Below are 13,327 nucleotides of genomic sequence, written 5' to 3' on the forward strand. Positions count from 1 at the left end.
GAATAATAATAATAAGAAAATCATACATTAGAGATAATTGGTGGATTTCTTTTTTAATATGTGGCGAAAGAATGTGATGAACGAAGTCAACCAAAAAGAATCTTACTAAAAAAATAATAATAATAATAAAAAAGGAACGACAAATTGGAATATGGCAACTATGAGTGGCTTTAAGAATTAATTATCCAATGCATTTTAATGCATCAGGTAGTTTAGTGTTTAGTTCCAACTTCAGAAATGGATGTAACAGAGTACCCTTCATCTAATGGATCCAATCTTTTAAATTATTTTTACTAAAAAAACTCCTTTAAATTATTAAAATATATCTAAATTGCAAATTAAATTTAACCATCTTAATCCTAGTAATAATAATAAAAAAATTATATATAGACCTTTGGATTTACAATTAATTACATCTATCATCCCTGGAAAAAAATTAATTACAAATACTTCTTTACTGTTAAGTGATAAAGTTAAATGATGATATTAACAGCAAGTGGTATTTGTCACTGATTTTTTTAGGGATAGTAGATGTAATGGATTACAAATTACGGGAATCTATATATAATTTATCCACAAAAAACGAAACAAAGAACCATGGAGTATCTCCCATGCAACTCTACGATCATCGATATATCATTTGTCAAATCTGACAAATACCGCATTAACGAGATATCAATTTAGCAACAAATGAGAGTTCAAAGTAAAAGTTAGGGCTCTCTTGACAAAAAAAGAGAGTTAGAGTTCCATCCATTCTTGATGTCAATAGATTCTGTCTTTCTGAGTAGAAGTTTAATTCATTGGCACCAGAAACGCTGGTGAAATTAAATGTTTGACATTTTCGTTCTTCAATTTTCTAAGGATTTAATCTCATTTGCCATATTTTTACCCTGATATTTTAAATTAAAAAGGTAATTAGATTATTATTATTATTATTTATATTTTATTTTATTTTTTTTGCGTTAAAATTTTCAAAGGTATTGTAACAAGAGATTGACTTATGTAAAAATTGAAAGATGAATAGTAACGAATAAATAAAGAGTTTTTTAAACACCACAACCCCTCCCTTGCCAGCAACCACAGCCACACCTTCCCCTTGCCAAAGACGAAGGAAACCCTGAATCATTGCTCTTTCTTGTTGCTCGTCTCTTTGGTCTGACCTGAAAAAAAATCGCAAGAGAGGGAGATAGGAGAACGATAACCTTGGACACAGGTTAGGAACATTTTATGAAATTGCAATAGGGAATTTCTTTCTTGAGGTGTTATTTTTCCCCCCTTTTGAGCTTCTCAGTCTTCTTTACTGGACTCAAGAGTTTGGTAAAAAAAAAATGCTCCATAGTTGAAGCATTACTTTTTAGGGTTTTGGGATCTGTTGTAGAGCTCTAAAAACTTGAAGTCCATGTATGATTTTAATCTCTTGTGAGAGTGTAGTTAAATTGTTTGTTTCTTGATCGTGTTGACTTTAGAGTTAGTAGGTGAGGTACGTGGTCAATTGTTCATACATGTTGAGAACATGAATTGTTCAATAAATATCTACGAAACCCATTTTTAAGCGACAATCAGGAAAGCATTAAGAAACAAGAGTAGGGACGAACAAGACGATGAAGATGCAAATGTATCCCTAAAACAGCTTGGTATTACTTATTAACCAAACTTGCTTTGGCCATGAGAGTCTCAAAATTGGATAGCTACAAAGTGATTTAACATTGTCAAACACTTGTTTTAGTCACTTACACTATCCATTCCTCATTTATGCTTAATTGTCCCAAAAAGAATCACGTAATAAAATATCTCTTGAAGAGGAGTATCCTTTACCAACTTAATCAAAAACCCATTTTTATAGTTTCCTTCACCTCCGAAATTGAAGATATGTTAGCCATTGAAAGAAAATAATTTGCAATTTCTCTGAATTTGGGTATTGCTGCTAAGATCCACTTTCGTCGCATCTTACAACCATAGATAGCAGCGAAAGATGGGTGATAGCTGGCAGAAGAAGGTGAGGGAGTGGTTTTTGGGAGTGGTGGACGCTTTCCAGTGTTGTGTAACAAGAAGATTTTACTTCACCCACCCAAAGGTTGAACATGGAATGACAGTGTGTGTGAGTAAAAGAGGAAAAGGTTGAAAGACTAACAGTGGATATGAGTAATATTTTTTTATTTTTTTGGGGTAAGGAGTATGAGTAATACTAACATTTGGTAAAAATGGGTTACTAGTAATATTACCACATAAGGGGGTTGAGCATGATTGTACCTAGTGTCACCCCCAATTAAAGTGGTTATTAGTGAAAAACTCATAAATAAATAATTATGGATAAGAGATATGGAGTCTACCCATTTAGTTTTCTCCAATGTCTCAAGTTGCAAATTAAGTTCTTTGATATACAACATATTTTTTCTTCTTATTCCATCTCAGCGTTGTATTTTCTATCAAAGTAGAGAACATACTTAAATAAGCCATATCAGTAAGGAATGAATGAGTATTTTCACATTGTAGCTATGACAATGTATTACAAATAACATGAGAGGGTGAGTTACAATGTATTACAAATAACATGAGAGGGTCAGCTTATTAGTGTTATTTTTAGCTGTCAAATATTCGTTAATTGTGGCTCAATTTGTAAAATCAAATTTTTTTTACATTTATCCTCTAAAAAAAAAGCTAAATACAACAAATTTCTTTAAAAAAAAAAAATCAAATCAAATCTTACATTTAGGTCATTTAAAATTCACACTTTCATATAACATTTAGTATGAGTTTAGGAAGCAGTGTTTTTTGCCAAACAACATATTTTTGGTGTTCTTATATTCAAAGAAAATGTTTCTTTGACAATTTTAGTTGTTTGATAAATATGTTTCTAAAACTGTTGGGGAACATATTTGGTAAAATTGGAAAATTACTCTTGATTCCACAACTCAAATCTGCTTCACTTGTTTGTGTTGAAACTTGAGGAATCTGCAAAAAACTCTTAAACGATTGTTCTCACAAAAATCTTTAGAGTTGAAATGTACCAGATATACTTTCTTTAAAGTATTTAGACATTCCGAATTGTGTAATACGGGTTCTAAAAATGTCTTCACCCTAAAATCAGTCAGTCCAAACTTTTAAGGTTGCTCCCCAGAAAGGTTACTTAAGGTGTAATCAAGCTATGTTCACTGCTTAATTAACAAAATAATAATAGAGAGAGAGATAAAGAGGAGGAGGAAATTTCTTGTTCAGAATGAACTCCAAAATGAGTTTATATAGAGCCTCAAAGCATAAGATGAAACCACCCTAAGTCATTGTGACCTAACTAGGCTTTGCATTTTCTGCCTCCATTTCAAAGTAAAGCTTGACAGCTTCATTAGGCCTCCAAGTACTTCTGACATAACTATTGACCATTGAATACCTTGAAACCAAAAATTTTCAGAATTTTCATCAAACAACAGGCATGCCACTCCTAGTTGTCATCTGTGATGCTCTAGAGACTGTTGGAATCTGATACCTACTACCACCATAAGAGTTTACAATCTCATCATTGCTCAAATCCGACGAACCATAATGTACCCTAAACCTAAACCATCACAGAGCTTCACAACACTTTTGCTGCTAGCGAAGTCCGACCAAGAGAACCGAAGATCCTGCTTCAATTTGTTATTGTTGATTTCGTCTTCGTCGTCTTTAACTACCAGAGCCTACGATGTGGAAATCTTCATTGGACAATCTCTGATTCTCGAATAGTGAGTTGAACAGTTTGCCTTCGTCATCCGATGAATCTAAAGAGCAGCAACTCTCATCGTCATCCTCATTGAAGTTGGGTTAATGATGAAAATTACTTGTATTTTAGGTTCTAATTTAAACTTAGTCGGTGCCAGTTAGTGTTAAACATGTGTTAGGTGATTGGTATCATCAAAATAGCTGTGGAAGAGGTAAACGGAAGAGGAAAAAAGAGAGTTTCAACTTTCAAGTGAGTTCCAAGAGGCATTTTGAACAAAAATGGAATTGAGTTTGTTGGGTTTTCTAGTTCTTGTGATTTTGCAGGAAAAATGTTTTATCACTTGGGTTTTTTTCTCCATTGTTGATACATTGAAGCTTAAGCTTGGATCAAAGATTCTTCAAGAGCTTGATGGTGGAAGGGCATTTTCAAGAAGGTTTGAGAGGTGGCGTGATCGGGTTTGAGGTAACATTATATTATTCTCAAATCTAATACTATTTTGAAGATTAACATAATAGAATCCATCTCTATGGATGTAACTAATTATTTTGGGTTAGTGAACCACGTAAAAATTTTGTGTGTTATTTTCTTTTATCTTTCATTCGGTTTGTTGTTATTTGCTTTGTAATTGTCTTTAACTTATTTGCATAACATCTTTGAATTATTTTATTCATTTGGATGATTTGTCGGATTTGATATTTCCTTCTTACAGTTGATAAGTGGTTTATGCAATTTTTGTTAATCTAGGGGACTCTGCTGCTTGCAATGCCTATAAATGGCAAGCTTGGTCTTGTTGATGACCCCACTGAATATAGCACCAATGACAAGAACCAGAGTTCCTAGATCGAGCAACATCAGACCTTCTCCCAAGTTTCATGATTTTATCAGGCACACTTTTAGTTGAAGTTGCTTCTGAATCAAGAAAACAACTCTGATGTGTTTTGTAAAAACTGTTTTTGAAGTGAGATTTACATCGAGTTTGTGTTTCAAGCACACGATAACGAACTGACTTGTAAAGCACAATCAAGCCTGGTCCTTGGTGATATTATCCCTTTCATCACCCAGAAATTACTCTTTTTCTTGATGGGTTAAATGTGATTAGAGAAAGAGAAAACTTCAATATTAGGGAAGTTTCCCTGAAGTTTCATCCTGACGATAATGATCCGGTTGAAGTTTGGAAAGCAGGAATCACGGGTATTATATTAACATTCTATTGCTGAATTTGGTTTGTCGGTGGAGATCATGATAATGTATGCTTATCCACTGAAGAAAGAAAGAAAAAAAATGGTGGTTGTAAAAACCATGTGGCATTTTTGTGTTTTACTTCCTATAGCACAATAAGTACTCTTCCTTGGCCGGGGTGGGGCAGAATAGCAGACCCAGTACAAATATTAGTAACATAATAAAAATGCGCTCCTCGTCATCAATATGTTTGCTCGTGGTACTTGTGGCCTTTTGGGAGAATCGATAATTGCATATTTGATGTATTGTTGTATTAGTACATAAGAGAATTCTTAATTAGTTAGTTGTAAATAGTTCTAGGGCTATGAAACAAAGTATTTTTTAGTATTGACAGTGATTCTCAAAAATCATAGAGCAAAATGGGATCCGTTTTATTTTGTAAAAGTATGAAAATACATTTTTCAGAAATAGAACAAATCTATGCGTTGTAGGGTTGAAACAAGCATCATAGGATCTGATGAATGACGCACATCCGCCAAGCGAGTAGTGATAGTTCACAAGTCACGGCAAAGTCGTGCGTTTTATTGTTCTTGCACCTTGTATGAAATTGGGGTCTCATGGTGATTTGGCTGTCAACTAGAAGCTTGCTTTCCTAGTCCGGAGTCGTTCTGATTGGTTCCTAGAGGATCATCCATAAGGTTGAACAAATCCAAATTTATGTGTTGTGGGGGTTGAAACAAGCATCATAGGATCCGATGAATGATGCATGTTGGCCAAGTGAGAGGTGATAGTTCATAAGTCACAGTAAAGTCATGTGTGTTATTGTTGGAAATTGCTTGAGTGTTGCGTAATTAATGCTTAGCACCGCAGATCTCAACCGTGCACAGTACAATATTGTGCATTAATTGCGCAGCACTATAGTTGAGCCCTTGTTCTTCCTCATTTAATTTTGGTTTATGATGACAAATTCTAGAAGTTGATTTATTTATCTCTTTATAGCTGGTAAGAAAGTTCAAAAGTTTATCGCCATTTTTCAATGTTTGTTTTAGTTCTTCTCAGGCACTATTTTTATATAAAAGAATAATAATAAGAAAAATCATACATTAAAGATCATATGTGGATTTCTTTTTTAAATATATGGTGAAAGAATGTGATAAACGAAGTCAAGAAAAAGGAATCTTACTAAAAAACTAATAATAGTATAAAAAAAAAGAAGGACAAATTGGAATATGGCAACTATGAGTGGCTTTAAGAATTTGAAATTTGAGGTTCGATTATGAGATTATTAATTATCCAATGCATTTTAATGCATCAGGTAGTTTGGTGTTTAGTTCCAACTTCAGAAATGGATGTAACAGAGTACCCTGCATCTAATGGATCCAATCCTTTAAGTTATTTTTACTAAAAAAAATCCTTTAAATTATTAAAATATATTTAAATTGCAAACTAATTAACCATCTTATTCCTAGAAGTAGTACAAAATAAAAAAAAAGTATATATAGACCTCTGTATTTATAATTAATTACATCTATTATCCCTGAAAAAAATTAATTACAAATACTTCCTTACTGTTAAGTGGTCAGGGGCTGACCCACTAAGGGGTCAGGGGCCATGGCCCCCGGATTTTTAAATTTTTTACTATTTACTTAGCTTTTTCATTTTTTATATTAATTTCCTTCATTTATAATAGGTATAAATGTCAGGTTTATTTAAAAAATAAATCATTAATCCCTATTTATTCTCCCCTCTCTTCTCTTTCACATTTTTTCTTCCTATTTATTCTCCTTCTATAAACGTGGATTAAAGGAAATTTTTGAAAAAACCCTTTCTAATGGAAACTAACTCCTCAATTCCTATTAATTCTCCTCTCTTCTCTTTTACATCTTTTCTTCCTATATATTCTCCTTCTGGGTTAACCCCATTTTGTAGTTTCTTTCACCTCCGAAACTGAAGATTTGTTAACCATTGAAAGACAATAATTTGCAATTTGTCTGAATTTAGGTAAGCTTCTAAGATCCACTTTCGTTGCATCCTACACCCATAGCTAGCAGAGAAAGGTGGGTGATGGCTAGCATAAGGAGTGGTGATTGTTTTTGAGAGTGGTAGGCATTTTCCAGTGTTGTGTAACAGTGGGTTTGGGTAATCTAAAATCTAACAATGGGTTTGGGAAACATTAACATGATTTTACCTAATGTCAATCCCCACTTAAGGTAGTTTCCAATGAAAAACTCATAAGTAAATAACACGGCCAAAAAAAGAACAAGCTTCGCTCGGTTGGCCTTCCTACGCTGACGAATGCCTCCTTTCTCTTCTCTGAAGTCTACAACAAGTGGGAGAGGCAGGATTCGAACCTACATAGAAAACCTTCAACAGATTTACAGTCTGTCGCTTTTGACCACTCGGCCACTCTCCCCTTCCCGGGCCTATTATGGATGAGAGATATGAAGTCTACCCATTTAGTTTTCTCCAATATCTCAAGTTGCAAATTAAGTACTTTGATATACAACATATTTTTTCTTCTTATTCCATCTCAGTGTTGTATTTTCTACCAAAGTATATAACATACTTAAATACACCATATCAGTAAGAAATGAATGAGGATTTTCACATTGTAGCTATGACAATGTATTACAAATAACATGCTCATGAGCCTATTAGTGTTAGTTTTAGCTGTCAAATATTCGTTAATCAGTCACCTTTGTGGCTTAATTTGTAAAATCAATTGAATTTTTTACATATACCCTCTAAAAAAGGCTAAATATAAGACATTTAAAAAAAAATAAATCAAATCTTACATTTATGTCATTAAAAATTCACACTTTCATATAAAAGTCATTGTGGAAAAAAGAAAAAATCAAAATCGGTTGGTGAAGCTAAAGAAACATTAACATTTAGTACGAGTAAATTACCAAAAAAAAAAAACATTTAGTATGGGTTTAATAACGCTAAAGCACCGTTTTTTTTTTGCAGAACTAACATATATTTTTTTTTATGTTCCTGTGTTCCAAAAAAAGTTTTTTGAACAGTTTTGGTTGCTTGATAAATATGTTCTAAAAAATTAGGTAACTTACAAATATTTGGAAAAATTGGTAAACCACTCACAAATCCACAACTCACCTCTACTTTACTTGTTTGATAAAATGATCCAACTATCTATTAACATTCACCAAATACAAGAAATATAATCATAAAAAAGGAAAAAAAAGAAGAAGAATCCAATTGAGTTTGTTAATTGTTTCAAACATTCATTAATTTCTTGCTTTTCTGGATGTGATTTGTCTCTTACAATGAATTCATAAATATTACCATCTATCTCAACCAAACTACAATCAGGAGTCTTCTCAATCCCTCGTCATCATCGGTTTTATTTTCCCGACTTCCTCAAACGTGGTATCAAGATACATATTTGCACATAACTAGAAATCATGTCATCCCAAGGTACAACATCTTTCTTTGGGATTTTGTCTTCTTATGAAAATCACTTTTGTCTTTTAGGTTCTAATTTGAATTTAGTCGGTCCAGCTAGTGTTAAACATGGGTTAGGTGTTTGGTATCATTAAGAGGGCTATGGGAAAAGTAATTAGAACGAGAAAAAGAGAGTTTCTAGTGAGTTCCAAGAGGTGTTTTGAACAAAAATGGGACTGAGTTTGTTGGATCTTCTTGTTCTTGTGATTTTGCAAGAAAAATGTTTTATCACTTGGGTTTTCTTCTCTATTATTGTTCCAATAAAGTTCAAGCATGGGTCAAAGGTATTCTTCAAGAACTTGAAGGTGGAAGGGTGTTTTTGAGAAAGTTTGAAGGGTAGTGTGACTGGTTTGAGATAACATTATATTATTCTCAAATCTTGTGCTATTTTTTTTTTTTTGGTATAAAGACTTTTCATTCAAAGATCAAAAGACCGAGACAAGCTCGTGGGGACAGCAAAAGAGTCATCCAGCCACGGAGTGGTAATGAGCCATGATGTCGAGCTCGGAATCGACAATGCCACCTTTGCTAGTTTATCGGCCAAAACATTGGCCAATCTAGGAACAAAACAAAAAATGCAATTCTCAAGTTGGGAAGCCAGAGAAAAAACATCAGAAACTATAGGCAATAATAATGGAATACCTCCCTGTGGATATAGCTAATCATTTCGAGATAGTGAACCACGCAAAAAATTTGTGTGTTGTTTTCCTTTATTTTTCATTCTTATAGTGGTTTGTTGTTATTTTCATTCTTATTGTCTTTAACTTATTTGTATAAGATCATTGAATTATTTTGTTCATTTGAACGATTTGTTTTTGTTTCTTTTGAAATGATTTGTTATATTACATGGTTCTTTGGATTTGGTATGGCCTTCTATAGTTGACAAGTGGTTTATGCAACTTTTTTTAATCGATGGGACTTTGCTGCTTGCAATGCCTAAAAATGGCAAGCTTGTCTTGTTGATGACGCCATTGAACATAGCACCAATGACAAGAACAAAAGTTCCTAGGTCGAGCAACATCTGACCTCCCAGTTTCATGATTTTATCAGGCATACTTTTAGTTGAAGTTGCTTCTGAAGCTGGAAAACAACTCTGATGTATTTAGCAAAATCTGTTTTTGACTGAGATTTACATAGGATTTGTGTTTCTAGCACAGAAAAACGAACTGACTTATAAAGCACAATTCAATTGTTTTTTGTTCTCAAAGTACATGAAAACAGAAAAAAATGTTTCTTGAGAGAGTTATCAAACACACCCTTAGTGTCATCTTGTGCTCTTTCCTAAGAGGTGTCGGGCTGTTGGTAATTGCCGATTGAGCAACCCTTTACTGGTAAAAAAAAATTATTTCTATAACTAAATTAATAAGGTTTTTTTTTTGTCCAAAGTTCATCCGGACCAGCTTGCACGCACCTCGATTATATCCTCAAAGGAGCTTTGTTGTCCGCAAGGGTCAACCATGACCTCTCCACCAAGAAGTATGGATCTTACCACTAAACTTGTAGGTTCATTGGGCCTATTTGTTTGCTATTTTGTTCGTTCAATGGATATCATGGTGCTCTGAGACTTTCCGTAAAAAAGAATCCAACGGTTGGATGGATGGGTAATTTGTTAATTAAACTTGTGAAGTTTAAAAGCTTTTTCAAAATTATAAAAATAAAGTTTGATTGAATTAAAATTTACAAGACCCTCTTTAACATAACATTGTTGCGAGAGAAATGAGATTGAACTTTAAGAAACCCTAGCCCCTTTTCTTCCTTATCTCCAGTTAATGGATCCATCTCCGTCGTGGTTGCAATGCTATGGATTGTGCTATGTGGCATTAAGTAATCCACCCAATTTAGAATTGACGAGGGAGGTAATCATATCAGTAAAATTTGTGATTGAATAAGAAATCTCTTTGCTTGCATTTATCATCACAGTTACCAGAAAGTGCAAAAGAGAAATCAATCTGCTACTGAATTGATGGCCCAAAAGTGAATGGATCTAAGCCCATTTTTAAAGAACCAGGCCCATGCTCCACAAGAATATTGCATCCTTTATATGGGCTTCTTGATGGGTATCCAAATACATGAATTGGGTCATGGGTGGGTCACAGATTCAAGAAATTCAAAAGTACTCACGAAGTGAACTTCGTCCTCGTCGCCGGCCGTTGTGCTTCTCCTTTTCATACCGTCTTTCTCTGCGTGGTCGAAACCCTCTCTCTTCCCTTCCCCTCCCTTCTTGCTTTCTGACTTATCATCTCAGTGAACTCAAGTGGTCACCAATCTTCCTAGTTTCCAGATCAGAGAATGGATAACTGTTGTTTTGTTGTTCAAAATCAACAAAAACTAAAGAACTAGGTATTGTTTTCTCCTGATCAGCTCAACTGCTCTGGCCATATAACTCTGCATATGCTACTAGATCTTGTTTATGTGGCATTAAGTGTGGTATCTTCTACGGATTCTTATACCATGCCAGTTAGGTCTTTGATTTCTTGGCTCACGGATTTGTGCCCTGTGTCCTCGGTCTCTCTGCTTGAATAAATAACTTTTTGGCCAAAAAAGAAAATCTGTTGAAGAAGTCTATATCAAATCAAATTGTTCCTTGTTGGTAGGGCAGAGCTTCCCTAGGACTAGGTGTCCATGGCCCCTCCATTTTTTGAAATTTCTTTTTAGATATGTCTCTAGCCCTCTTCTCATGTGTGAGATACCAGCACCTGGCCCCTCTGTCCCCCATTTCTTGAAATTTCCCTAAAGGCATCCCTGTAGATGTCTTCCCATGTTCGAAATACCAACACTTGGCCTCCAATCGGAGAAAAACTTTAACAGTAAAGATAATGGGTAGAAAGGTGATCGTTAATAATTAGCTTTTAGCGTATTGTATAAATTTATAGAAACCAAGGCACACAATTCAGCCTCAGATGTTAAATTCTGGTTCGGCCCCTACTTATTGGAGCGATTTTGGATTGTGGTATGATAGAACTTGTTGAAAACTAGATTGTACTGAACAAACTAATATCCACTCAGAAAGCTAAACCGATTGAAACTATTAAAATTCATCTATTATAAGAAGATTTCTAATTGTAAGCGGATTCTTACATAGAGTATCATTTTATGAAAAGAAATTCAATATCAAATTGTAACAACGCTTTCACTGGTTTTCCAATGCACTAGAAGCGTGAAAAGTGTGCGCAAATGAGCTGTCCTTGGGTAGGTAAGAGGGACCTGAGAAGGGTAATAGGTATACCTCATTGCCTCATCAAGTCTTGAAACAAATACTTGGGTGAGGGTAGTTGTTCATTTACGCACATGAAGACCCTATTTTGATTGTGCTTTAAGGGCAACCTACAATTCTCTATTGCTTCCACGTTAAGTAGGCTTTTATACTTAGTAACAAATGCTTCCCATAATTACTTGGGATTTCACGTAGAGAGCTTTGGCTTCTAAACATGATAACTAACTACAAACAACGTTCGTCTTTCAGTTTCTCTTATAAGAAAAATCACTTTTAAAGTCTTTTTCATTCTACGTGTGATGGGTCAGCATATATGCAAAATATTCCATGTCAATGTCAAATTTGTAGCTTTAAAAGAGAAGATGAATCAAGCAAATACCAACTGTGAAACCCAACATGAAACAGAAGTACTGCAGCAACACAAGCTCAAGAGTGGAGCAAAAAGGTCCAACTGGGTTGGTTACAGTATGAGTCTTTCTATGTTTGTCTTTCCAAAGCTTTTACTGTATAATAACAGATTTCTATTGTTGGGTTTTGCAGATTTATCTCAAAGGAAGTATAGTGCCCAGGGTGTACCGGTGGAGATCTACTGCTTTCTTCCACTTCTATATTTAGTTTGATTTTGTTTGCTTGATTAGATGATAAAATTTTACTTCTTAAACAGATTAATGTCAATGAAGGCCACCTGGGGAACACTTTGGCAAACAATCACAGCAGATACATGTTGAATGAAGAGTCTAAGATTCGAGACCTGGAAGAGGAAATTAAAGATGGTATAAGCCATCTTGCACTTCGGCTTCATAGGCTTTATCAACACCAGAGTGACAGGAATGAGAGAGAAACATCAGAAGTTGATGGAAAAACTCGATCGATATTATCAGAGTTGAAGATATCAATTAAGATGGATGCAAGAGGATCTCAAATAGGAATTGAAGAGATCAAGAAAGCGGCTCGTGAGAATCCTCTTCAGTCTCAGACTTCAACATCAGAAAATAAGCAAGGAAAGGTAGTCCCTAGTACCAAGAAATTCAACTGGGTAGATACTCTGAGATCAGGAAATAACACTTCTGCTCCTATTGTCAATAAGAAACATGGGAAAGTCCCATGGTACTAAACATCATGGGAAGGAAAGGAGAAACTGGAACAGTGCTTCACAGATAGCTAGTGAAGTGCAGGAATTGAGACGAAGGAGTTAGAAGGCTTAATGCCAGTAAAATACTAGTACAACTGATTGTGATAATAAATGGTCTCTATAAAGGCTAGAAGAACAAGAGATGATTGATTATACAAGTGTTCCATGAGTTTTAATTCTGGGGTGAGCGAGTTTGTGAAGAAATAAAGATAGTTTAAGATAAAAGCTTGAGTTGATAAGAACTAGAATACTGTTTGACATTCGCTAGTGTGTAAATGATTTGGCTGAGAATTTGTTAACGCTGTTCCTGAACTTTCATTGAATGAACCATATCATCTTGCCTCTCTCATCCCTCCATTGATTGCAACTGTTACCTATTATTAAATTTCTTATTCATGTTCAAATAATTGGTATCAAAGGGGGTGGTCCACGGCCACAGTGGTTGATGATCACAGTTGTCATCTTATATCAATTTTTGGAGCCACCCCTTGAGTTTCCTCCTAAAATTACTGTCATCCCTTAAGTTATTCAACTTATCAATCACACAGGTGAAAATATAGCAAATACATCATCCTGCTGTTGAAAATTAGAGTTAAGTTCTGCTGTAAGCAAGTTAATTATTTCAAAAGACAAGAAAATTCTT

General features: G+C 34.5%; 1 protein-coding gene and 1 non-coding gene across 2 annotated transcripts; one reads left to right on the forward strand and one right to left on the reverse strand.

The window, feature by feature from the left end:
- Nucleotides 1-7,203: 7,203 nt before the first annotated feature.
- Nucleotides 7,204-7,286, reverse strand: TRNAY-GUA (transfer RNA tyrosine (anticodon GUA)). Its single transcript has one exon. It is a non-coding gene; the product is annotated as a tRNA-Tyr (tRNA).
- A 4,662-nt stretch (nucleotides 7,287-11,948) lies between these two features.
- Nucleotides 11,949-13,030, forward strand: LOC149018176 (uncharacterized). The gene is made up of 3 exons (XM_089154357.1): nucleotides 11,949-11,997; nucleotides 12,093-12,130; nucleotides 12,217-13,030. Exons 1-3 carry the CDS (start codon nucleotides 11,949-11,951, stop codon nucleotides 12,664-12,666), a joined length of 537 nt encoding a protein of 178 aa, XP_089010483.1. The 3' UTR covers nucleotides 12,667-13,030.
- The last annotated feature ends 297 nt before the right edge of the window (nucleotides 13,031-13,327 follow it).

Source organism: Hakea prostrata, chromosome 4, assembly GCF_041222555.1.
Source record: "Hakea prostrata isolate BN-2017 chromosome 4, UWA_Hpros_2, whole genome shotgun sequence".
NCBI lineage: Eukaryota > Viridiplantae > Streptophyta > Magnoliopsida > Proteales > Proteaceae > Hakea > Hakea prostrata.